The sequence below is a fragment of the Periplaneta americana genome, chromosome 10 (genome assembly GCF_040183065.1).
Source record: "Periplaneta americana isolate PAMFEO1 chromosome 10, P.americana_PAMFEO1_priV1, whole genome shotgun sequence".
In the NCBI taxonomy this organism is placed as follows: Eukaryota; Metazoa; Arthropoda; class Insecta; order Blattodea; family Blattidae; genus Periplaneta; species Periplaneta americana.
This window is the reverse complement of record NC_091126.1, coordinates 176,915,983-176,943,395: the sequence shown is the minus strand read 5'-3', so window position 1 is coordinate 176,943,395 and position 27,413 is coordinate 176,915,983. Positions and strand designations below refer to the sequence as shown.

General features: G+C 33.7%; 1 protein-coding gene across 16 annotated transcripts in view; it reads left to right on the top strand.

The window, feature by feature from the left end:
* The window catches only part of Itpr (Inositol 1,4,5,-trisphosphate receptor), a 178,033-nt gene that overhangs the window by 86,803 nt on the left and 63,817 nt on the right, over positions 1–27,413 (top strand). For 9 of the 16 annotated variants that reach the window (XM_069838494.1, XM_069838491.1, XM_069838488.1 and 6 more), the window contains 10 exons: positions 204–369; positions 1,271–1,573; positions 2,058–2,321; positions 3,081–3,281; positions 6,063–6,178; positions 6,677–6,812; positions 7,705–7,962; positions 20,482–20,550; positions 25,333–25,453; positions 26,899–27,041. In XM_069838494.1, coding sequence (XP_069694595.1) covers positions 204–369; positions 1,271–1,573; positions 2,058–2,321; positions 3,081–3,281; positions 6,063–6,178; positions 6,677–6,812; positions 7,705–7,962; positions 20,482–20,550; positions 25,333–25,453; positions 26,899–27,041 — 1,777 coding nt within the window. The remainder of the gene's footprint in view (positions 1–203; positions 370–1,270; positions 1,574–2,057; positions 2,322–3,080; positions 3,282–6,062; positions 6,179–6,676; positions 6,813–7,704; positions 7,963–20,481; positions 20,551–25,332; positions 25,454–26,898; positions 27,042–27,413) is intronic. The other 7 variants (XM_069838497.1, XM_069838498.1, XM_069838495.1 and 4 more) reach the window with 1 other exon arrangement.

Genomic DNA, 27,413 nt, shown 5'->3' with positions numbered 1-27,413 from the left:
ATAAGATTTTCACATACCAACAATCATTCTTATTCACGTATATTATGAATACTACTTATTTGTAAGTTGAATTATTGGTTTCAGTTGATTCTGAATTATACAAGCATTGAAAGTGGCATGAAATGAATGTGTATTATGTGCATTATTTTTATTTGCGTGAAGTAGTGAAGCAGGAATATTATTAATGCTATTGTAATTTTCAGTGAGGAGTGTGCGGATCTGGATCTTGATGGGCAAGGTGGACGAACATTCTTACGTGTTTTGCTTCACCTTACAATGCATGACTACCCTCCATTGGTGTCTGGGGCATTACATTTGTTGTTTAGGCATTTCAGTCAACGTCAAGAAGTTCTTCAAGCTTTTAAGCAGGTTTGTAACCTTATATATGTGTATATGGACAAATCAGCCTGAAATGGGAACCAATGGGAAATATCATAACCTAAGTTTTTCTCCCCCCCGGAAGACAACTAACCAAAACATATCTATTAACCTAAATTATATTTTGGGTTTATAAATTAAGAAATCCTGCTGTAAAATTGAATTTGGATTCCTGGTTACAATAAATCCCAAAAATCTTTATTCTTGGTTATGTGTGATATTAGTCACGCCCTTGGAATCAATTGAGGTGACTGTGGATATGTAAACCTTGCAAGTTACACTTAAGAAGTCACCAGCATAGGTCGGTCAGCTGAGGCACTTGCCTGTCAATTCAGAGTTGCGCTTGGGCGTGGGTTCGATTCCCGCTTGGACTGATCACCTGGTTGAGGTTTTTCCGAGGTTTTTCCCAGCTGTAAGGCAAATGTCAGTTAATCAATAGCGAATCCTCAGCCTCACTCTGCCAAATACCATCTCACTATCACCAATCCCATCGACGTTAAATAACCAAGTAGTTGAAACAGCACCGTTAAAATAACCAACTAAAGAAATTACACTTAAGATTCGTACAGTATCATGTAAAATAATGGAAAAACCAACAGCTCTTTAATAATTTTGATTCTAATACATTTTCATTTTATTCAGCATTACACATAAAAGTCATCATCTGGTGTTAAGCATTGTTTTCATAATATACCAAGGTGGGGGAAAAGAGAATTTGCTTTAGACAGAAAGAGAGGGGAAGAGGGAGAGGGAGGGGGAAAGAGAATGGAGGAAGAGAGAGAGAGTGTATGTATGCATGCTTGAATAAATTGAATCTGTAAACTGCTATTTTACTAAGTTCTGTGCGTTTTAATATATTTCGGTGTGAAGCACGTTTTTTATTTTTCCACAGGTACAATTGTTAGTTTCAGACAGTGATGTGGAATCATACAAGCAAATAAAATCAGATTTGGATGTTTTACGACAATCAGTAGAAAAGTCAGAACTTTGGGTTTACAAATCTAGAAGTGTAGAGGAACATGGAAAAAAGAAGAACAAAGATGAGGATGAAGAAACAGTAGGAGAAAGGAAGATTTCAGCAAAGAAAACACCACCAACTTTGTCATCGTCTGATAAACAAGGATCAGCCATTGATTTGGATATTGGTCCTCCACTTCATAGTGACCAGGCAGAAGAATATAGAAAAATTCAACAGGTAACATAGGCCTATGTAATAATTTTATAGAAGAAATGTGGTTAACAGTATAGTCTCAAATATTCAAAACTTAAATTATGATTACCAGTTATTTTCAAGTATGTTGTTGTTTAATGCCTTGCATCTGGCAATGAAGCCATTAGCAGTCGTGCTTTCCAATACTTTTGAACTGTATTTTCAAGTATTAAAGGAAAAAAAATTCCATAAATTAGCTTAGTCTCTTAAATATGTGAGGTCTGTGAGGCACAATATTCTAACTGGCGTTTTCGTGGTTTTTCTCGATACTAGATAAACGTTGAAATATTTCATGACTTCTTTCAAGCTATTTTCTTTTCCTTTAACAATCATCTTTCTTCTCTCCCCTACTTTTCTTTATTTTAACTCTGTACTTGCTGTCATTAAGTAAGCCTCTAAGTGAATTACAGAATGTTATATTTATTTTAAATGATGTGTACACTAAGACCAATATGAATCCTACTTTCAGATTCTCATTCGAATGAATAAATTGTGCACACAAACAGTGGGTGGAGTGGTAAAACCTCGGAAGCATGAACAAAGATTGCTACGGAATGTGGGTGTACACACTGTAGTGCTGGATCTCCTGCAGATACCTTATGATAAAAAAGAAGACGTCAGAATGAATTCCCTTATGAGATTAGCACATGAGTTTCTTCAGAATTTCTGTCTTGGTAACAGCCAAAATCAAGTTCTTCTCCATAAGCACTTGGAGCTTTTTCTTAACCCAGACGTAAGTAATGCACAGCTAGTATTCCTCCTGTTTAACTTTAGTGTTTTAAATACAGTTAGACATGTGACTCAGATACGCGAAGAAAGAAATGATGTAGATGTTCACACTTTTCTTTACTCTTTGAATCTTATTTTGTTTGAAAAGTATTGTGCTCATGGATGGGTAATGTTACCTTGAAATTCACTCGTTCACTTGTACACAAAATTACTCGAAAAAGGCAAGATTGTCTAAGTTAAATCAGTATGCCTTGCAAGTATGATAAACATAATTTTTCAAGTACTGGTGTATGTAAGTTACATCATTGACCAACGTGTCTTCTGAAAAATTGCCATATTTCAGTGTTAAAAATGTAATTGCACTTGCTAAATATTCAAATTCGCTGGATGACATTCTTTCATAGAATTTTTTACATAATGTTGACTAAGTTGTATTTGAGTTCGACTTCTAATGGACTATATGTAGTCCTGGGTTGTACACAAGCCTTTATGTTCGAGGCTTCAATAAAACAAATATATAAATATTCTAGCTGCATTAAATTCCCAGAAGAATTTTTTTTGTAAAATACAACCTGTATTATTTTCAACTATAATAAAATTGATGGTTAAGTTATTTGGTGGCATAATTCTTTCAAATTTTTTACAGAAGTATTGCTTTTGCTGAAATGGATGAAGAACCATGTAGAAAATGTTGTTAATACTTTACTTTTATGTAAATATGTATAATTTATCATACTTTGAGTAATATTCATCATTCTTTCAGATACGTGAGGCACAAACAGTTCGTGCAATCTTCCAAGACAACTCAACTTTGTGCAATGAAGTGACAGAAAAAGTGATACAGCACTTTGTTCATTGTATAGAAACTCACGGAAAACATGTCCAATACTTGAAGTTCCTGCAAACAATTGTTAGAGCAGAAAATTCATTCATCAGAAAATGTCAGGATATGGTAATGCAAGAGGTAAGTGTGACATAGTTGAGATCAAGAAAGTTGATTTATCATTATGGTTCAGATAAAGTAACTGTATCAGGATAAGCTTCCTTGGTCCGTGTGTTTTGTTTACAAACATTAACTAGTTGTCCGTGTCCCCCAGCAGGTTCACTGATGTTTTAGCTAGGGGATGAGGAGTGCTCTTCCCAGCAGGTAGAGTTTTAGCTAGTGGAAGGGGGTAGTGTTCTGAAGCAAGTCAAGGTCTTATCGTATACAGCTATAAGCCTATCCTGATACAGCTACTTTATCCGAACCTTATTTATCAGTAATAAGCAAATGAAATGAACAGGTAAGATTAACTGATTTCTTAACATTACATTGCATTGTACAGAGCTATTATTATCATAGGTCCCAGAAGAGAGCGGCCGGCCAGCTGGCTAGCTGTCCCCTGTGTGGTTTCCACCGAGTGCATAACCATTTCTCCAATATATAACAGTACTAACAATAAATGTTCAATAATTTGGACTTACCATGCTCACAGTCGTTGCTGAAAATGGCCTCCATTTGCCGCCACACACAACTGACATCTTCTGATAAATGAATGAACAACACTCTGAAGTTCCACATCATTGATAGCTTGGATTTCTTCTCGTATATAGTCTTTTAGTTCATCTATAGAATGAGGATTTTTCCTATAAACCCTACCTTTTAGTGTACCACATAAATAAAAGTCACAGGGTGTTATATCTGGGCTTCGTGGAGGCCACAAATTATTACTGATTAGTCTCATACCGAAAATGCTCCTCAATTCCCTCATTGACACGGCAGCTGTATGAGCAGTGGCGGAATCTTGTTGGAAATAAACTGACATTCGTTCCACGTAAGAACACTACTTTTTCTGCTTGATTTTCGATTTTTCACTGAGCCTGTTTCTTAAAATCTTTTAGTGAGTCGTCTAATTGTTTTGACAGAAGGCACAGTTCTGTTTGGAAATTTTATTCGAAATTTTCGTCTTGTTTTCGCACACGACCTTCTGCCTTTTATGTACATATACACACGTTCACGCAATGAGAATTTGTTGCTAGGCATTACCCAAATACACAATAATCACTAAACTTTATACACTAATGTTGTACACTTGAAGAATTGAGAGTTTCATTACCCACGACTTCTAAGAACAATGAATGCCATCCTGTCTCTTCTCTGTTTCATTTTCCCTGTCTTGTCAACTCTGGGTTACCTGGAACATAAAATGATAAAGGGCAGTATCAAGGAGAAAACATTAATTACTTACTTACGGCTTTTAAGGAACCTGGAGGTTCATTGCCACCCTCACATAAGCCTGCCATTGGTTCCTATCCTGTGCAAGATTAATCCAGTCTCTATCATCATGTCCCACCTCCTTCAAATCCATTTTAATATTATCCTCCCATCTGCGTCTCGGCCTCCCCAAGGGTTTTTTTCTTCCGACCTCCCAACTAACACTATATGCAATTCTAGATTCGGCCATATGTGCTACATGCCCTGCCCATCTCAAACATCTGGATTTAATGTTCCTAATTATGTCAGGTGAAGAATACAGTGCTTGCAGTTCTGCATTGTGTAACTTCCTCCATTCCCTGTAACTTCATCCCTCCTAAAATTTTACATTTAGATATTCATTTGTGCAAAATAGCATATGTGCTAATAAAATGTTCTCTACCTCCTTTTTTTATTTTCTTATGTTAAGTCCTTTGATATTTTGTGGAAGTTTATTATATAAATTCTTTGATGGGCGATCATAAGAGTACAAGTCAAAAAACCTTATTTTACAGGAGAGCAAAAAAACTGTTTAACATCGTACATGATTTTGAAGATACTGTTATGTGCATCAGAGAATCCGGCGTTCTACAGCAGGTTTTGACTTGTACTCTTTTTACCAGACATAGATATCGAGCTGATGATGACAAAACTGTACATATCTCAATTTCGCCAAAAATTGACTTGTACTCTTATGATCGCCCATCAAAGAATTGCTTCCTTTATGTGATATGCTGTTAAGGCATATGGTAAGCCTGTGGTAATTCAAATGTATGTTTTGGGATGTTCTGGTGTTATACTCATGATAGGTTGAATTTGTTTTAAAGGAATCTATGTGTTGTTGAATAAAACACACTATTTCTAAAATATTTATGCAGAGTACAAGTAACATTTTTAGTTATTTGAAATTGTTATACTTTCAGTCCGAATAGGAACTTGTTTAATGCTTCTAAGTTTTCTTTTCTGCAATTTGAGGACTTGTGTCAATTTTGGTGAAGATCCCCAAGTAATAATGCCATATCTCTGGTGGGCGAGCAAAAGGGCGTAAGTCACTCTATTCAAATTTACAGGAGGAATTTTCAAAGATTTAAACAACTGCTGTAAATCCGAAAAGTGACATGTTTCGGCTATTTCATGATTTTATTTATTGTTCACGTCAAAACCATATTCTTCTTGTGTCAATTCCTCTTCTAATCCTGCCACTTCACCACGTAACAATTTTGCTATTTTACAAACAAAATGATATCCAGAAGCAGCAGCAGCAGTTTTGGCAGTGTCACGGACACTGTTCCTACTATGACCACAACCTCCATTAATAATACTGTTGCTGCAACCACCACTTTCACTACTATCGTTACTATTGCTGGTGCCAGCAATGCCACTGCTATTGCTTCAGCTACTACTGCTGTTGCCACCACCACATTGCTGTCACATTGCATCGATATTTTCATCAACACAGTCATAAGCAACAGCAACACCATCACCATTATTATAATTTTTTATTTGTTTCAGCTTGTAAATGCTGGTGAAGATGTGCTGGTGTTCTACAATGACAAAGCTTCATTTAACCATTTTGTTGAAATGATGAGATCTGAGGGGCATCGCATGGACGAGGGCAGTGCCTTAAGGTTGGTTCTTTCACCTCGTCATAATGTATGGATGGATGAAGAGGAAGCGAAAAACAAATTGTTTGCATTAGGCATTATTTTCAAGCTGCAATTTATTTTTATTATTATTTATTGATTATGATTATAAAATATAACTTCAGCTTTAGCAAATCATTGTTCAGTTAATGAAATCATGTAGTCATAATAAACAAATTAAGACTGTTAATTTTGTAATTGTCCAATTCAAGCCAGTCTCAGTGTGGCTTATTGTGTAGTAAAGCCTCGAATTGTTAACATCACAGACTGGAATTTTTATTTTACTTAAAATGGTGCAATATACGGAACAATATTTGCCAGCTATCCCACCTCCCAACATGTTGATGTAACCTTTTCAATCACTCTGTATGTATCAAATAATTACACCAATTCTGTGGGAAGAATTTTTCATTAGTGAAATATTACAAATTGTGGCACTAAACACAACTTTCTACTTTATTGTACTTGATTAACCTCTTTCAGCTACCATGTTGAACTCGTGAAGCTGTTAGCATGTTGCACAATGGGGAAAAATGTATATACAGAAATCAAGTGTCACAGTTTGCTTCCATTGGACGACATTGTAGCAATGGTATGCCATCAAGATTGCATTCCCGAGGTAAATATACACTTATTACCATTCTGGCTGTCGTCTACCTTCTGTTATTCTTATTTTTTATTTGTCTATTGTTGGTTGGTCTTGTCAGTCATTCAGATGATCCTGATATTGTCTGCTTAAGCCATCTGGATCCCCTTAACTTGAAAACATAAAGAATTACATTCATGATGTGAGCTACCTCAATACACTGGAATTCATCCCACAAACCATAGTGGGTGACCAGCTTCAGATTCAATTTTTGAATCACTTAAACCTTGTTAGGTATGACACTTAAGAACGAATGGTGGAATGTTGGTAGGGAAAAACGGAAATGTCCTGCGAAAACCTACCATCAAACACCATCTTTATCTACCACAAATTCTGCTTGAATCTACTGGGAATCACTCAGTGCCTTCCAAAAGAGTGAGAGCTTGGTTGTGTACTGAATCATCGTCCCATTTCTAGGCCCACCAGTAAATGAGCTACAGAGTTTATCTTTGGGATGCCCTCTGCTCTTTGGTAGAAGAAGAAGAATCATCCATAGGTATATTTTTTAGCAGATATTGAAGTCTCACGGGGGGGGGGGGGAACTTGTGTCCACACCCGCAGTCTCTCCTGTGTAGGTACAAGTGGTCTCCAGGTGGACTTGACCCATTTGCTATTCAGCCTTCAGCACAGTACTCGTAACACTTTGGGTTGTGGGTAGTTGGTTCAGGATCCCTATTGAAATATTCAGAACAAGCTAGCACTGGTCCCCATCTGTCCACAACCTTTTGATCTGCCTGGCAGCTGTCACCTCAACCCAGAGGAAAATGACTGTTATGTATAATTTTTCCTAAATGATACACATAATTATTTCAATTAGAATATTTGAAACTGACATTAGTTTAGTAATATGTTTTTCACTTTTTAGGTGAAAGAAGCTTATATAAACTTCCTAAATCATTGCTATATTGATACAGAAGTGGAAATGAAGGAGATATACACATCCAACCATATGTGGAGTCTTTTTGAGAAAAGTTTTCTGGTGGACATGGGCATTGTAGCTAATGCTACGCATGATAGGAAGCATGCAAATATTGCACTAGAAAATTACATCATCAACAGTGTTATGAACATTATCAGCACATTTTTCAACAGCCCATTCTCAGATCAGAGCACGACTGTCCAGGTACTGATATTACTATATTTTTAATGGAATGGAAGCAGTTGGGGACTGTGTATCAACTAGAACAAAATAAGGAAGTTGGAAGTGCTCAGAATTTGATTACCAGTTTAATAGTAATTATGCCATATTTAATTATTTTTAAGAATATTTAGTTTTTAAATATGTTGTAAGATTGTTTATATACATACTAGTAAAATGGGATACCCAAATTGCAGAAGGTATATTAAAATATTTTGCCATCTTGGTCAGCATTTTCAGGAAGTGAAGCTTCGTATGCATAATTGATTGCATTCCAAACAGAAGTATGATGGACAGAACTATGCTTTCTCTTTTTTACTCTAATAGAATGCAAAATGCTGTTCTTTCCTTGTTTGATTAATTTCTAATTGTATCTTTTTAATTTTCGTCAAAATCTTTATTTTTTATCCACACGATTACTGTTTTAATAAATTACGTAATTCATAATTACGATATTCTTATTAATATACTCGTACTCGTATCTTCTCTACATCAGAAAATTTGGCTATTCTATTTGAGATTTTTCATTTTTACTCTTCAGCCATAAGTTTGAAAAGAAAAAAGAGGCTATTTTAAAAATGTATGGTATTCAAAATGGTGCGAGATTTCATGGTTTTTACCAACATCTCATCTGATATATTAAGAAAAGAAAATGTATTATTGGTATGTTATACTTATATATTGGTTCTATTTCATATTCTAGTTTTTTTGCAACAATATAATAGACAGATGTGAAATAATAATTGATTTGCAGATGTGAAATAAATCTCATACTCCGTGGATTCATTCCGTTAATGATTGAGGAAATCAAAATACTAAAATATACACACAAATAGAATTTGAACTTCCCGTATATTTTTCCAAAATTGTATCGTGACAAATGTGGTTTTGTAATCGAATATTTAATAATTTACACTTAGTTCGGGATTAGGAACAGATTTTGATCATGAGTACTTTAAAATTGTTGAATGAAAAGAAATACACCTTCTCTTTTTCGTGAAAATAATGCCTGTTGTTTTCACTTTTTGTGACACATAGCAAGGTTTAAATGAAGATAGGCTGTATGGAAAAACAAAACAGTTTGCACCACTTATTACGTCTGAGTTTCTATCATTAAAAGCACTTTCAGCTAAATTTCCTCAATTTTGTTTAGTTATGTCTATGCAATTGGCCCCAATGTTTCTTTATGATGTAGCACCTTATTAATCATTTCCAGTTGCAAAACAGTGAGGAAAGAAGGTGAGTATCTCCAATTCCTTTGCACAGAGTTAATGAACTTGCACTTAATGAACGTAAATGAGCAGTAATATAAAGGCTGTGAGGAAGCTGAAAGGACATGTGCTGTGCATGACTATTGATTGGGAAACCGAAACCAATACTTTTGGCTACTTTCATTGCTTCTTGTTCAGCACTTATCAACACTGATTGGAAATTTTTTACCAGTAGAGATTATTTTCTTCCTGGTTATAAGATACAGCAAAAATTATTAGTTCTGCATGAAGGAGAAGTTGTCAGAAATAAAATGAATCAGAATGAGATAATTTTCTCTTTATTCACTTTAATTTATTTAAGCTGTATCGCTTTCTTAAAGTCTCAGATTTAGTTCAGTCAGCTGGTGGCTTCATATCAAAGCGACTAAAATTTCACACTCATCAAAACTTTCGGGGAGTGTTTTGGTGAGAATATCTCACTTCCCGTGCCTTTTTATTTCTATGTTGTTCTGTACTGCTAAATTAACATCTCATCATGTAAATTGTCTTTGTAATTTGAGGAACAATCTTTTGCCTATCCTCCACTGCAAGTCTCCTGCATATGGCAAGAGCCAATATCAGAGTGCGCCAACATAATCATGTCATTATCTCCTAAGAAAGAGAGGGAGGGAGGGGGGAGAGAGCGAGAGAGAGTGAGTGAGTGAGTGAGTGAGTGAGTGAGAGTTTATTGCGCAAGTGAAAGTCCATATCGTGAGAAGTAATGCTGCTTTGGTGGGTTCAGTTTAGATAGGGACCTCATGTGTTTAGATAGCTAATTTCTGTCATACCTGATACAAGTGCCAGTTTTATTGAATGGTACATAATTAGTTGTCACAGTCACTAAATTGTGCTGCCATTCACTGGATTTATTTGCCTATTTTCTTTTGTACACCCATTCACCAAATTGTTTACAAAATTCCAGTGATTCACGAATTGTGGTTGAGTGCAACAATCATTGATCTTATGTACATTCACTCGTAGGAAAAATGGATTATTTTTGGAACATATTTCTGTCCCTCATTATATGATTCTAGGGCTTCTTTGTACTTGAAATGATTTACGTGTGTTTATTTGAAATTTCTTTAAGGATTGAGTATTCATGACAATTTGTCTGAATCCATGCTGTTGCTCGAACTTGTTCCTTACTTAGCTCATAATGTTCACAAAACAAAATGTTTCTCCATCTTCCCAAGAGTGGTTATTACATGTATGTTTAAAAGTAAATATGAACGTTTCTATCATTAACAGACTGTTATTTTTGCAAGTTTCAGATGTCCGCCATATTATATGTTTGTAAATAGACTTTTTCGAAACATTCAGTTTACAACTTTTCCTAGAGCATTGTTTTTCTTTAAGAGATTCCAAGTTGTCAAACGTCAAATTTGTGCTGAATTTTGGAAAATTTTGTCTTCATCATGGCCCTTATTCCTGTATACCTATCCAATAAAGATTTGTATTGTATAAACTGATCCTCCCTGAATAAGTACAAAATCCAATATGTTATTAGTGGCCAAATTCACAATGCTATATGTATGTATGTATTTTTTATTTACACTGCAAGTGGGCAAACACCTGGTGGCAGTGGTAACTTAATTACACACAATAAAAATGAATACATAATAATTACAATTAATAATAATACATAAAATAACCTAATTAATAAGTGAACCTAATTTTCCATTCCTACATATGTATAGGCCCTAGATAAGTTTCACATTGGTACTGATGCTCTTTCACTTTACTCATCTCACTCACTGCACTGGCACTATGACACATTTCACTGACACTTTAGAACACATTTCAGTGACACTGTAGAACTCATTTCACTGAACTATAGGACACTATAGAACATATTTTACTGACTATAGAACATATTTCATTGACACTATAAATTTATCACTGATCGAAATTATTCACTGCCACTGTAAACCGTAACTTCACTGACTCACCTCGCTTCACTGATACAGCAGTTCAAATAAGAGAAACAATTACACCCTTATTGTTCCGTAGAATCCTACTTATAAACAGAACTACATTAAACTACAAATTTCTAGTCTAAGACCCTCTTACAAGCTGTTTTAAACTAATTTACAATTCAAACCAAGGGAATAACTCGTCAGGCTAAGTAAATACATGTCACCTTAAGTAATGTAATTTTTTTTAAATTTACACTTCATACACAGATTTTTAAGTTATTTTATTTAATCTCCTTAATGGGAGACTCAGGCAATTTTCATGACTTTTTTCCTATTTAACCAAATGCATTTAAATTTTTAAGAAAGTAGAATATAATTAAACATGTTACCATACAAAATTTCAGCGCCGTACATTGCACAGGTCCCGAGAAAAAAATATTAAAAATGGGCGCAAATTTGAACCCCACTTTTTGGAACTTGACATGAAGAAAAATAATTCTGTTTTACATATGCTGTAGAGGAAGATCTGAAAATTAATAACAACTATGGGTTTTTGAAAATATTTACACCTAAAGAAATTGTGAAATTTTAAATTCCGGTTTTGAAAAAATGTAAAAAAATTACATATTGGAAATGATGCTATTTCGGTATATGTGAACATTTTAGAAAATGCATCCTTGATTCTGTAGACAACAGTGATGTAAACGAACTTAAAAAATTTCAGAACAATTTGATGATATTCAATATAGAAATGTAGAACTCAGAAAAATTTAAAATTACAGAAAATCAAGTTTAAAGTTTTAGTACATAATTACACTCGCACTTCTGCACTAACCTCTTAAAACTTCCCAGCACCATATGTTTTCCCTTCTTCTCCTCGTGCAGTTTTATCATTTTGTCTGCCTGTCTTCTCTGTTTTTCCACATGCAAACACTGCTTCACACTCTGTTTCAAGCATCGCCGATCCTTCATCAAACAGATTTTCTTTCTGATTTTGGATATTTCTCTGCCTGGTGGTGTCTTGTCTACATCAGTCTTGTACGAGCCCTTATTAAATTGGGTCACAGCCTCAGTTACTGCCAAATATATCTTCTTTTTGGATATAAATTTTTGTTTTTGGCACTTGCTCCAAATTATACTGTGCAAACTTTTGTTTGCATTTTGCGTCTTTCCTCATGTACATCTCTCTTGAAAGGCATTTGATGCCAATCTTTGGTGCACAAGATTAATTTTTGACAGACAAAGAGTGTTTATAGGAGTGTGTATCATTTCTTTGTGTGATTTTCTTTTTTAGCAAGCGCTTTATTATAAAAGCACTGTGAACTTTCACCCGATGGGCATCCAGAATGATTAGGCTTGTTGTCAGTGCTGGTACAGTGATAGAGGTTTCCAAGAAATACAGTTTTCATTTTCTGAACATCTGCAACATTAATTCCATGTAACTCGAATGTGAACAGTTTGGCACCTTTCACATTCAATTTTTCTTAGAAAGTTCGTTTGAAAGCCTATAGATGTTCCCAAAAATCAATGAAAGTTGATTTGAAACAAGGATGCGAATTGTTAGAAAACGTGCACAATTTAAACTACAAAAAATGAGTGTTTGAACGCAAAAATAGAAAACAATAAGTATTTTGACAGCTGCCTGGAGAGTCAGCGCCTACTTAGGGAGTACACAGCCACTAACAAAAGTCTCATTTACTACATTTTGTAGCTCGAATTTAAAAAAAATGCCTTTGTAGTATATTAGAGGATATATTAAGGTTGCCAAATATGGAATAAAAAAATTAACGAAAATTCAGATTTTTCAGCCTGAGTGTCCCCTTAAGGAAGGACAGCCCTCAAAGACTGCTGCAGGTAGGTCATTCCAATCATTTATAGTTCGATTTAAAAATGAGAATTTACCTACATCTGTTTTCTGTTTCCTACATTTGATTTTAAAATCATGATCGTTCCTACCATAGTACATTGGCTTCTCTAACTGAGCCGTTATGTCTACCCATGCTTTTTGACCTAGATGTGATCTATACAATGATGTTATTCTACGTCTGTTTTCTAATGTTTCCCATTTAAGTTCTTTTATCGTATCATTCCTATGTTCTCTTTTACCTTTAACAAATTTAGCTGCCCTTTCTAAGGAATTTATCTGGTACATTATGATACATACTTTGCTGAGAAATCAGATGAGTCATGTAGTACGTCCCCTCTTACACATAAGTAATTTTCTTTCATGGCAGTCTCAAAATTTATTTCGTTTTCTTTGAGCCAAGAATGATGAATGGTATGGAACATGAAGTGCATTTTTCGCCTTCCATTTATAGTGAGTTGTTGTGATAAGTCATGCTCCTCTCTGGGCTGTAAGTGTCTTACAAACACGATTTGCATATATTTGGCACAGTTTAAATAGACACATCAATGTACTGGTGAAAACTAAAATTAGAAGAAATCATTTTTCTTTGTCTGTTGATATAATTCTTTCATCATCAGAATCTTCATTACTCATAATCCTAGTCCTATCGTAAAGAAAATAGTCCTTCACACTTGTTACTCTGATTCATTTCATTGAATCCTTTAAACTGTAGTTTTCATTTGCTACCTTTGTTGTTCCTTTGCTATTAATTTAAAAATCTTTTTCGGCCTAAAATTCTTTTCTGACTCAAGAACCTGGCAATACAAATCATAATTGCACTTAGCCAACCTTCTCTACTTGTCAAAACGCCTTTCAGAGTTTCCTAGACGTATAAACTGTACATTAAAATCATTTAAAGCACTTCTCTAAGGTGAATGTATTAAGTGATTCTTTCTAGGGGGTGAAATATCTCTCCAGCTCTTTACCTGATAAGCTAGTTTTACATCATCCAACTCAATTATAGGATCTCTCCAATTGTTGCATTTTACTATAAAATGTTTTTCACATACCGTAGATGTAGATGAGGCTCCGAACGATTTCTTCTTGGAATGTTTCTCAACCTTTGCTACTTCAAGGTATTATCTTTGGGAAATGAGAAAGTTTTCAGTATTGGAACTTAATCTTTTAAAGTACTGTTGTAATTTGAATTGCAGTTGGGCACAAAGCATTTCTTAGGCATCCAAAGAAATGTGTGTGTGCGTGCATGTACTTTTTTTTTTAATGTAACGTGCTAGAATGCACCGTTGAGATTGTACACTGATATGAGCCTCAGTGAGAGTGGAAAATACCCTATTGCCACCAAAGATGTTACATCAATGGCTGGGAGCCAGACTGTTCTAAGTCCAACTTTTTATAAGAAAGAAATCTGTGTTTCATTGTGTTCCAGTTCTTGTCTGCATATATGAATCGAACAAAATTGTAAATATTCCTCTCCATAAGGTTGCTATGAAGCTCTATTCCAAATTGTTTCATGAAGCTTTGAATGTCAGGAGCTTAAAATAGCTCTTCTAAAAAAAAAATAGTGAAATGGACTTGGAACAGTCTGGTTCTGGGCCATCGAAATATTACCACCTAGACTCATATGGAACACTGGTGTTTTGTCCAAAATTGAAATGTTCTGTGCATGTTTACACTACCATGTTATTAGAAACAGCAGCATTATACACATGGATAGTCTACACTGTTGTTGAACATTTCACTGTGTTGTTCAACATAGTTTTGTTAACTTTTGTGGATGAAATGTTTCATTAAATTTTGTTATGTTTATTAACATTTTATCAATGTGCACGTGAAAAAGTCTGGGCAAACACGCAGCACTAATGTTGTAGATGCATATGAGTCAATTTAAAATGCATGTAATTAGCCTATCGGAATGGAGGAATTTAATAAAATGAGGCTGCCCTGACAGTTAAATGTATAAGAGACGTGAAGAAGAAGAAGAAATTAGCCTATATTATTGTAAACCTAAATAAGTTTTATTAATTATAAAATTCATGTTTTCTTACCCTTACTTATTGTCTGAGATTCCTTTATAAAGCTTCATATGTGGTATAGGAGTCACCAGTTTGCATGAAATTGGGTCCTTATCAATTTCTAGACCAGTTACACTGAAGATTTCTGGAGGAGACATTCTCAGAAAGTTGCGAAAGCTTGAACTATTATATACATAAGTAAGAGTCCAGACAATTATTTTTCCAGACTGAATTTTGCGGGGAATTTCAGAAAATGTCTTTGCCACACTTTTCGTCTACGTATTTCATTGACACCACTAGAATAGCTAAAATTAAATGCAACAGCAGTAAGAATTTTCTTCTTCTTCATTCATATTTTAACTTCTTTAACATGTGACTCTGGTATGGACTGATGTTAAAGAAGTTTTGTTAACAAAATTAACATTTTTAATTAACGTTGTTTATCAACATTGTCGTTGTTGTTGAGTCAGCTGTCCGAAGACAGGTTGGAACCTCATAAGTGATACCAGTAAGGCATCACTCATGAGGCAACTAAGCCAGGAGATAATGGGGTAGGGTGGCCAGTTCCTTTCTGCCTCCATTGCATACATTGCGGACTAGTAACATATTATCGAAATTGTTACTCAAAATTGTTCATCATCATTGTTTATCAACTTCAAAGTGAACTCATCTATACACAAGAGTCTCATGTTTGTCTTTTGCATAAGGTGATAAGTTTAGTTTTTAGGTCTTCATTTTATTTCTTATTTGCGATGCATTAGGTATTTTTTGTATAGCATTCCCTTTAGTCATTGAGAAATTACTTATAAAGGCAATGTAAATTGGCTATATTTGGCTATTATATTTTTTCCAGATTATTTATGACGTGAGATCTCGAAGTACTAGTTATGTACGTTAATATCATTTTCAATTCTCTATAATCTAACAGTATACTGATTATCATTACGTTCTATAATATCCATTATGTAGGGTTATATATTATGGATGTTGGTGCGGTTTTTTTTTTATAACTTGGCATGTGCACTTTTTTCTTAATGCTCTGTTGCATGAATGAAACATGTTTATTTCGCCCTAATTATACGTTAAGCATCGAAAATGACCATAATTTGTCAGTTTTTGTTCATATCTTTAAATTACGTACTTCACATAGTAGCCTACTGTTCTGTGTCTGCTTTCTACTAGCATGGTGGCAAGCACAGTGTTCAATATATCCCGGTTTCCTCATTCTGTGCACGTGGTGCTGTAGGAGCTTGATTGCCACATGCTTCGTCCTTAAAGTGAGCATTTACATTATCACAATCACCATATTATATTGGATAAATTATGAAATGATGGTGATAATTAGCAGTTTTGCCAATACAAGTCCAGAGAAAACTGCCAGGAAATAATAAATTTCCCTTGAATCCTTATGCTATCAATGTAAAGAAGTGTTTCTTTGCACTGTGAGAAGTTAAATAATCGCTAATATCTGCACATCAACTATTTTTCTTTGATAAATAATATGTGTCTAAAATCCACTAAAACTAGCGGGAAAGCCACTAATTTGGCAGAATTGGGATTGCTGGGTTTGTCACACTAGTGTACAACCACAATAGTTTATTCTACATTGAAAATTCAAGCACATTACATTAAAAACTACATATTTCCAACAACTTTCCCCTCTTTCCATTTTTTGCTTCTCAAAATAATTGGATCTCTTTCTTCTTCGGAAGTATATTCTGTATCTTCTTAAATTCCTTGTCATTCGTGACCTTTTCTCCAGCATATAGTTCTTGAAAATAATTATTTCATCTTTCACTAACTTGATCGTTCATTAATAAGTCTCCATTTTGTCTTTTATATTACTATTTATTTTCATTTTGTTGGTAGTTTAAACTGATAAGCAGAAATACAATAGGTTTGGAATGAATGGGGCCGACTATTGCTTATCTTATAATGTAGTATTAATGTATTATATTTTATTTGATTTGATATAATACATTAATACTACATTATAAGATAAGCAATAGACAGCCCCATTCATTCCAAACCTATTTTATATTACTAGATTTGGTGTTTGACTTTACTGCAATGATTTAGTAATTCCGTGTGCTTTCCAGATTTCCAGCTTTAAAACATTATTTTCTGATCTTCACATATTTCTTGCATCCATTCTCTCTTTTGTTTCTGTGTATTTCTGTGTTATGACTTTCTTTAGTTGTCGTATATCTATCCTGTATTTATTCCTTTGTTGCATTATCAGACTCAGTATTTCTTCCATGATCCATGGCTTTCTTGCTTGAAGTTTCTTTTTACTTAGCATTTCTGTAACAGCAATAATTGTCTTTATTTTATTATTAGGGGTCGGATTTTTAGGTGCTAGAAATCGAGAAAATATCTGACAAAAAAGGGAAAAAAAATTATATTTCAATTATTTTATGTGAATATAAACAATATGCAGTACTCACCAGTATAAATTATGCTGTCCCTTCAGCTGCTGAAGAATTACAGTACACAATGAGATTCATCCTCAAGTTGTCCATCACAAATGACTGATGATTATCGCAGAACATTGCCTTGTACTGGGAAAAAAGAGCGCTGTGGCCATTGAGAAACAGCATGCACTCCCTAGAGATATGTTTATGATTGGAAACGAAAACAGAGGCAGCTGATGTTTATGAAATTATAATTGCTTCCTGAATCAGAGTTATGATAAATTCCAAGGCAATACTGAATCACACATCAGTGTTTATATTGTGTGTTAGTTACAGTACAATTTTTTAGTGGTGACAGCTCTTATTGCTTATAGTGAGAGAGCAGACTGCAGTTCCACAGATAGACAATTTTGAGAAACAGTTGCCAACTGTCACGTTTAAGCAACTGCACTGAACATATGGCGATGATTAATCTGAAATGGGGCTTTTGTCGAAAATTGTTTGACGAAAACTTAAGTTTTATGTGAATATCTGAAAAGATGTATTTACAAAAAAAAAAAAAAAAACTTCAAAATGTATGGGAGAAAAGTTTTCCGGGCTATGAAAGCCTACACTTGAATATCAAAATATATGTTTTTGTGAAATAAAACTTAAAATACATGCTCAGATGACCCTGTCCGACACTTAAAAACACAATTACAAGTTTGTATTGCAGTGCAAATAAAATATTTATTGATCTAAGAATCCTAGCCCTATTTATTATATGGTATTCCACATATTCCCATCACTGTTATTTGAGGTTATGTCATTGGTCTTCATTTCAAATTTCTCTTTCTTTTTTAATCTCTTATTTTATTTAAATCGCAGTAACAATATTGTCTCTCTTTATTTTTCACCATCTAACATTGCTATTTGCTCAAACCAGTAGAATATGGTAACTATTATGTCTAACCAGAGTACGGTAACTACCGGTATGGCTAGTTGAAATTTGGTTCCTATATCTCTGTTTAGCCAGAAAGTAATTAGTTTGTCATCTCCTTATATAATTTACAATTCATGTTTTGATATTCAGATAAGTCAGTTATTTAATACAATAAATAATGTTAAAAATGTTCAATCTTATGATTTATCAATTTAATATTAGCATTTGTTAATACAAGTTAAATATAAATAATATATAAACGTTTTTGCCTTTTATGGCATCATCACATATAATTTGCTTCTGCGATATCTAAATTACATAGTGGAATTTTTTTTTCTCTTATACTGTAGTATACTAAATAGAATATAATTGGTTATACAATGTAGACTTATTTATAACCCAAAACTTTTTCCAACAAGTAAAATACATAAAACCCGTAAGTCATTATTACTTATTATTATAACACCAATTTGATGTTTTACTATAAGAGAAAACAGCAGATTAACTAGGTGAGTCTTCATACTTTTTGTTATTTATGTTTGTCTCAAAAATTCCCCGAGAAATTGACACAATAATTGTGTATTACAGTATATTAAAACATTTTTTCAACTCGATTAATCTATTTATTAATGGATTAAATTCAAATAGTTAATCGATGAAATATTTTGATCGATCAACAGCACTAATATATACATCTTGATTACACAACTTTTAACACTATATCACTTCGGAAAACGTATTATGTGTCTTTCTCGTGTTATTTTTTTTTTATTGGCTGACTGCCTTTGTCCATTTCTATAACTTACATGTATTGGAATTGACACTTCAAGCCTTACAACTTGGTGTAGCTTCATTAAATCATCTATTTTTTCCTTGGAAACACCATCCCCATGTAATTCCATATCATTCAGTAAACATAGTAAAATTTATTTTTTCGTTGTACTGAATGTGATTTATATTAGTTCTTTTATTAGAAACAATTGCAATATTGTATTTATTTCAATCGAAACTCTGTAAAGTCAATTTATATTAATTTTTGCAACATAAGTCATGAAAGCTTTACATAATTTACGTATCACTTCTAAATTCTTCCATCATAGACATGCAGTGCTGTATTCAGTGGATAATTTTCTATGCAAGTAACAAAAAGAGATAGTGTAGTTCCATTCCAGCAAGACCAATATTCAGTAGTGTAAATTTGTGTTCAGAGATAAGCGGTGTCATTTTTGCATGGGTTGTTTTGTAAAAATAAGTCACAATTTCTTATTGATGCAACAGTATGCTTCTTCAGAATTATCATAAAGTTGTTCCCATACAATGGCTATGTTCGTCTTCTAATCTCAGGTGTATGATAGCTCCTTGAACAGGCTAATTCCTTGAGTGAAGTAATTTATATATATTATTTTTCCACAAATGAAATTTTAATTGATATGCAATTCACACACCTGAAATGGGTTACCACTTATTCATTTTTTTTTTTTAATGAACCATATAGCCATGAATCTTATGCCCAGCATTAATTTAGCATTCATCCTTTCACCACGATTATTATCTTTATGGTAAATGTCATTTCGAAAGGCATTTGTAAAGAGGGAGGGAGATGTCCATGTTCCAGAAATGAATTTGCTGAGCTACTGTGGTGCCAACTAATTCATTGTATTTTGTTTTGAGTTTTAAAAAACATCGACCAGTATCTCTTTGTTCTGCCCTCTTGGCAGGAGAAAACATAATCCTTATGTTTGCTTGAAATACTAATTTAAGTTTGTTTAACTTGACATAATTATCTTTGAATGTATTTAACAGATATCTACAGAACATTTACGTTCACTGCAATAAAAGTAGAATTTATGGGATCTACTAACATTGTAATTTTTCATCTAAAGTGACTGAATATTTTGTAGAGTTGACAGTAGTTTGTAATTTTATTATTTTACTATAGTTTAATACCAGGTGGATGAGCAGTGGTTTACTTGTGTTCTATGCTGACATGTATTGGAATTAAAATGCTTTGTATTTTATAGTTGAGCTTCTTGAAGTGTATTTGTGCATGGGTTGTGTTGTCGAACTAACTCATTTTGTGTTGCATGATGTGGTTGTCGTGGTATTGGGTATGTGTTCCATAGAAACATCTCATTGAAGCGAGGGTGTACTGGAGTGAAAATACATGCAGCTACAGCCAGGAGACACCAACAGTAAGTATTTCTGGGAAGTCTTTCTGTTTAACACACTGACTCTCACTTTGCTGAACATATGTATTCTTTAGTAAAAGGTTGTAGCTAATGAATCTAATATATCGCATAGAAAGTTCTCATTCACTTCATTCATTATTCAACTTTTCGTAATTAACACTAAAGAAGGAAGTGGCAAGAAACAGAAATTGGTAGATTTATTCTTCAGTTTAATGCTCAGTAGCTATCACTAATTTGATTAAAGATGTCTGGATTTTTTTTTATATATATAATTTAACTATTTACCTTCAAAGTTTTACGAATGAATAGACATGGATTTGATTAGATAAATTAAGTATTATGGTCATGGGTTATTTAGTAGTGCTGAGCATCTTTATATAGATTCCAAACAAGGAAAAATAAAAGAAATTGAGTAGTTACTGTGGGGTTGCGTTTAAAAAGAATGCATTTCCTTGTATTAAGTCTTAACATTCTGTGAGTTAAATGCTGTGAGGCGAACAAGTTTAGTCAGGCTTACTGTGTAGTAGAATTTCAGAAGTAGCCTGCCTGTGTGCTACTTCAAACAAGAAAACAGTGGCGAGATCATTTCCCTTCACAAAATTATTATCATAAACAGGGCCGGATTTAATGTACAGCTGCCCTTAGGCCTGGGTGAAAATGCTATCCCTCACACACAGTTTTGTAAGCCGCTTCTTGAGCACAGAAAGTTACATATGGTTTCATTATTAGTAACATAAAAAAAAAGTAAAAATTGACATAAAGTTACTCAATTTATAAATTTCATTATCATAAACTTAGGTAGATTTACTCCATTAAAAATAAAGTAGTGGGTAGATTTGAAAATAGTGGCATGTATTGTAATTGAATAAATTTTGTGTTAATTAAAAAAATTAAAACAATATTAAAATAACGTAATTAATGAGATAATTGTAGACATTCTTTCTGGCAGTCAGTATAATTTAACAACTCTCCCTCAATGGAAAGCATAGCAAGATGGTTATACCTCTCTTCTGACATAGGCGACCTAAGAAATAAAGAAATATCTGTAAACGCCTCAGTGTGTTGTTGATAGGAGAACTTACAGTAACCATAACGGTAATTTCTGAAGCTGTTTTTATGAATCTGAGCATCTGTGGTGTTCTCATTAGTGAGTTCTTTCAGGTGTGAGCTCAAGTGCACACATTCTCTCACAAATTAATTTTTTAATCAATATGGTAGAAAGCTGCAAGATTATTGGCACATAATGATGGTGATGATGATGTCATTTGTTACTGAACATTTCAGTTTTTCAAGAAAGGAAGATTTGTAATGAAACAAGCTATACGCTGAGCATCACCTGCTTGTCTCAGTAGCTAAATTGTCTAGAAAGTACCTACTGGTACATGAAAATTTTCACGGTCACAAAAAAAAAAGTTCCTCTTCTATTATTTTATCATCCAACTTTCTTCACTTTTTCTGTCTTTCCACACATGCTTTGTACACCTAGTCCAAGATTCTTGCCAAACGTTCATAATATTCAAACAAGTTTTTCATTTCGGTTACAGAACTGGATAGAGGTTTGTGTAATACATGAAACTACAAGAGTTAAATCAAATTTAGATGATTGCAATTTCGCATTCACAACATGGAAATGCTCAAGAATAGCGACCAAAACAATAGCAGTTAAAGTTGTTTCATGTCGAGCATTTGATTTCTTTTTATGAACTTCTGCTGTCGATATTAATTCAACCAGTAAGGTTGTACAATGTTTTTGAAGGGTTCTACATATTTAATGACGTGGAGACTATGTTTTTTTGACAAACTCTGCAATGTTGTATCTGTTTTATTCAATACAATTTCTCATCGACAGGCTGAAATGAAAGAACATCACTGAATTGCAGCCAATGAGATTTTAGGGATTGAGCGACACAATTTATATAAATCTCCAATGAATTGAGCTCTCTAATGCATGCTTAAACACACAATATGTTATTGGCATTGTCATATGATTGGCCTCTGCATTCCTTAATATCAAAATCGAGATTTCTGAGCAAATCGAGGATAGCCTCCACAATTTGTTCTATATTATGACAGGCTCTACTTTTTAACTTACATAGAAGATAATGAGTATTGATTGAGCTATGTATGATATATCCAGAAGTGAATTGACAGTATATCCAAAATATGTAGATCTTTACTTGGCGGTATATTTCCTATAATAGTTTTCCAGTCAGTAATATTGAATAAATTCTTCACTTATTATTTTAGAGAGTTGGGATGATTGTGCATTTCCCTTGCATTTGTGTCGTTTATTAAGTTCTTTTAAAAATTGTCACATTGTGCTATAAGTTCTAGTACACCCAAGAAGTTGCCACTGTTGTAACAACCAAATGTTTCATCTGATCCACAAAAGATCATATCTTTCACTACTGCGTATTTGACTGTAATTACGATTTGTCAAAGAACAACCCTCCAATACTGAATTTCATTGTCTAATTTTATTGTTCATTGAGAATTTATCCACATGACTCTGAGCATTTCGTCTCACCTTGAGAAACCCTTTATGATACCCATAATTTTCATGAAATTCTAAACGAGCATCAGCGTTTTTCCATTCAGTCAATCCATCTGAAGAAGCATTCTTATTGTTACCATCTCCTAAAAGTAGACAGGGTACATGGAACACAGAACTTTTTATTTCGAGTAGCATAGCCATAATCTCTTCTGCCTGCATCTCCTTGTTTTCTAACTTTCTTTAAACAAATCCTGAAAAAATAAATATCTCACTTTATCTGAATCCTGTCTCTTGCTTACCCTGAAATCCAAGTCAAGAATGTGGTGAAATCATTGCGTTGCTGTGAAGTCATGGCTGTAATCATCTGGTTTCCAGAATGGGATAACAACCAGGCCCACTGAAAGTGTCTGCACTTTCCTTATTATTAGGCAGCTCATTTTCATATTTAATAAGGTGATCTATTTCTCTGTCACTACTACTATTAACAATCGATTCACTCTTTCCCCAATTACTGATATCACAGAAGTACAAGGATCGAAGGTTTCCTTGGGATTCTTTGAGTTTGTAATCACTTACTGTAACTGGTTCTAAATTTTGTATCATTTTGTTCTCTCCACCAATGTCAAATGAAATGTTTTCTGTAATTGTTCTTGAGAAAAGCAAGTCTGTTTTGGGAATTTTCTTTATTAGACTGTTCTCTTTTCTCCTTTTTTCCAGTTCAATCGATTTTTTTATTGACCTCGGCTCAAAATAAATACAGGTTGCAAAGAACACTAGAACTACCAAGCTAAATTTAACCCAATAACACATCTTTCATATTGGAATTCTAATACCTGACAGATATTTGTGTTTTGTGACATTGAATATGAAAATATTCAGTAAAGCTGTTTTACATTTAACCAACAACAAAAAGTAAAAGAAAAGTTGGTATTTCCGAGTCATACAGCTATCTTTGAGCTTCCTCATTTTTCATGCTGACAGCATGGACGTATGAAAGGAAGAATTAGACTATCGCAGCTATTTATTATTGCCACAAAAATATTTCCAGTGAATGTGCCTTAATTTCTAACAAGAAGAGAGGAAACACTAATCTGTACTAAGAAAGTTGTTGTTCTATTTTTTTTTCATTCTATCCTGCAAAATGGAATAAGTAAAAACATAAATTTATTAATTATAAGAGATTATTGATTCATTAACATTGAATAAAAGACGGAAATTTTCATCATACCTAATTTGCGTGCCCCTAGGTCCTGGCCTACTTTGCCTAGGTCTAAATCTGGCCCTTGTTGTAAGAGCAGAGATAGTCTTATTTGTAAAAATTGTTTAATGAAAACATACATACTCATACAACATAATAGGATTTATTGTAGCAAACAGAGGTATTATTTTTGTGTAATTTTCACTAAGTATCTGGTGGTAGATGGAAGAAGGGTTCATAGGTCAATGTAGCTTATTTTCCGAAGAACATATTCTTTTAATTCCTTGTACCAGATTTTGTGTTCTGGGTAAATTTCAGCTTGCTATCTTTATTCTGTACAGAGTGGCTGCGCAATATTAGAAGGAATGTAATGGCTATTTTCAGTAATTATTTTGCAGTTTATAGATACAGTAAAAACCTTCGTTAACTGAGCTGTCAACTGAAAACCAGTTTAACGGAATTAAAAGTTATATTATGTACTGTATTTATGAAATAAAAATTTACATACGATGTATGGTACTCTAATATTACATTTATTTTTAATTTCAACACTTCATGCGCAAAATATAAGTACAAAGCAGAAGCAGTTCCGAAGACAAGTAGTTGCCACTAAGCGGGTCAAAGGAATATTTGCGAGAGCAACGACGCATCCTGTTGTTTATGCGAGCCAGCTAAACCCACCCCTGAAAATGAAATTCTTGCAGATGTGCCTGGCATTCTTCCATCTACTGCCTCAATTCATAAGTGAAATATACTGGTAGTGCATTATAGGTGCTGCAGAAAATCAGATCTTTTACATTAGCTCGGAATTAGACGCATAGAATATGTATACTAATTTAAAATTGATACAAAGTTTGTTACAATCATTACTGTAAACTTCCTGTTATTTATTTTGTTGAATACAAAATATCTAAAACTCCTGCACATGAAATATGAAATATTATTAGCTTAAATAATACATTTTTCTTGTTAAAATGTATTTAGGATTTGTAGTAATAAATATATGGGTATATTTAAAGAATATTAAAACACGAATTTCCTTCATACTGGTGCAACAGTGTCATTTATTAATTTCTCTTTTATTGCTTTCTAGACAAGGCAGCCAATTTTTGTCCAGCTGCTCCAAGCTGCATTTCGAATGTCACAGTGCACATGGCTAGCGGCACCTCAGCGCTTTAATGTGGAGAATTGTATTCGTACACTCTCAGAAGTTGGTAAGTAATTTGCTTGATTGATTGGATTCATAAGATTTGAAAATGTATAGAAAATAATACCCTTCTTATTGTTCTCAATTTTACAATAAAATTAAAAGTTAAGCTCCTTACATTGTAATTCATTACATTCACACATTAAAAAATTGTTACGGTATCACAAAATAGAAAAAAGTCAGTCAAACTTATGAAGCCAGCCAGTTATGTAGACCAAATTATCGACATAGTCATTGCTCACGTTGAGCCATAGGAAGCTCGTCTATGCTACATTTGCAATGAGATGAGATGATGGAGATTTTGTTGGGATGCAACAGAGGAACCGGAGCTACCGAAAATGTTATGTGTGATAATTACCGAATCAAATAGATAAATACAAGTATAGTTTTTTAATCTACATATTATGCATTAATACACTTGTAGCAAGAGACTACAAACCAAACTACAGTAGTATTAATGAAAATGAGTTTGTCCATACACTTGGCACCATAAGAAGTCGCTAAAAGTTTGAAGGTGGAATGGGAGAAAGTACTGATGTATGCGAACTTCACTGTTGTCATCATCATTCCTGTTTCATAAAAAGCCTGGTCAAAGTCCATGGACTGGGAAGCATTATCTTGTGATAGATAGCTCAGGAAGTGAGACTATACTGACATGTAATCATATTTCTTGAATACTCTAGTGATGTCACCAGAACAGGAGTCAAACATGGACACTATAACATGAATTGTTCAACGTATCCTATAATTGACTGCAATAAAAGAGTTCTATCCTATGACATATAGTCTCTTTCGTAAAGAATGTATTTGATTAGCAAGTACAGAGTTAAGTTTATTTATTTATTTTTTTTTTTTAATGTCAGCTATTTTCTTCTCTTACACAATGAAACTTCCTGGCAATGCAGAGTGCTGTTTCTGAACACTGCCAATCGCTTTGTGTCTGCCGGAGAATTTTGTGTGTTGTCATTCTTCACACTTTCATTGCACACAACTGATTTGTGTAATATAGGTCATACTGATTTAGTGTCCTTTATTTATTGTGTTTAATGCCGTGAGTGCCGAGAGTGATGTTAGAGCCAGATTTCTATTAGTGTTATTTATTCATATAGTGAGCTGATCCTCTTGGGTGCCTATGTAAAGTGTGGTGAATCGTCATTTCTTACAACCCATTCTGCATTCTTACTTCTGGTAACATTTGTGATGCAATGCGAAATGTATACATTTCCTCAATTAGATCGAAAAGTTACATATTAGTATTATGAACTTGCATTTTTTTAAGTTTAATTAAATTGTCGTGCTTTTATAAATGTGTCTTATTACTTATCTAAATTGTCTCTTCTGATCCTGTTTAGAGCATTTTTATGGGCAGTTCTGAAAATAAATACTCGTCTTTCTCTTTGTGGCCCCTTGCTGCCTTACATTTAAAAACATATTTTTATTTGTTTATCATAGCAAAGAGCAGAGGAATTGCTATTCCCTCTGACTTGGAGGCACAGCTTGCATCCCTCTTCAACAAAACTGCAGTGCTTACCCGTCACACTAACAAATGGCTCCTAGCTACAAAGACTCCAAAAATGGAACGCACTCAATCTCAGGTTGGTTTAATTCCCGATGTGATTTTACACCCTGTAAACAAGGCAGGTGTCAGTACACTATCTGACTAGTTCACTAACTCAAATTGTGGTAAGTGGAAGATGGTGTGAACTTACTCCTTAACTCACTGGTCATTTTAGCAACTAAGCTGACATCCAATCATATCCATTTCATCACTTTCGGTTTGTCATACTTAACTATATCACAATCTTTATATGCTTCCTGAGTTTGAAGTTATAAAATTAAAAAAAAAAATATTTTCTCTATAATAATTGTAATAGAGTACATGAAAAATAGCGAACATTAAAATGCGTACTTTTTTTTCAAGAGGAACATAGTAAATATTCTAGGTCTCCAAAATGTGATTCATAGAG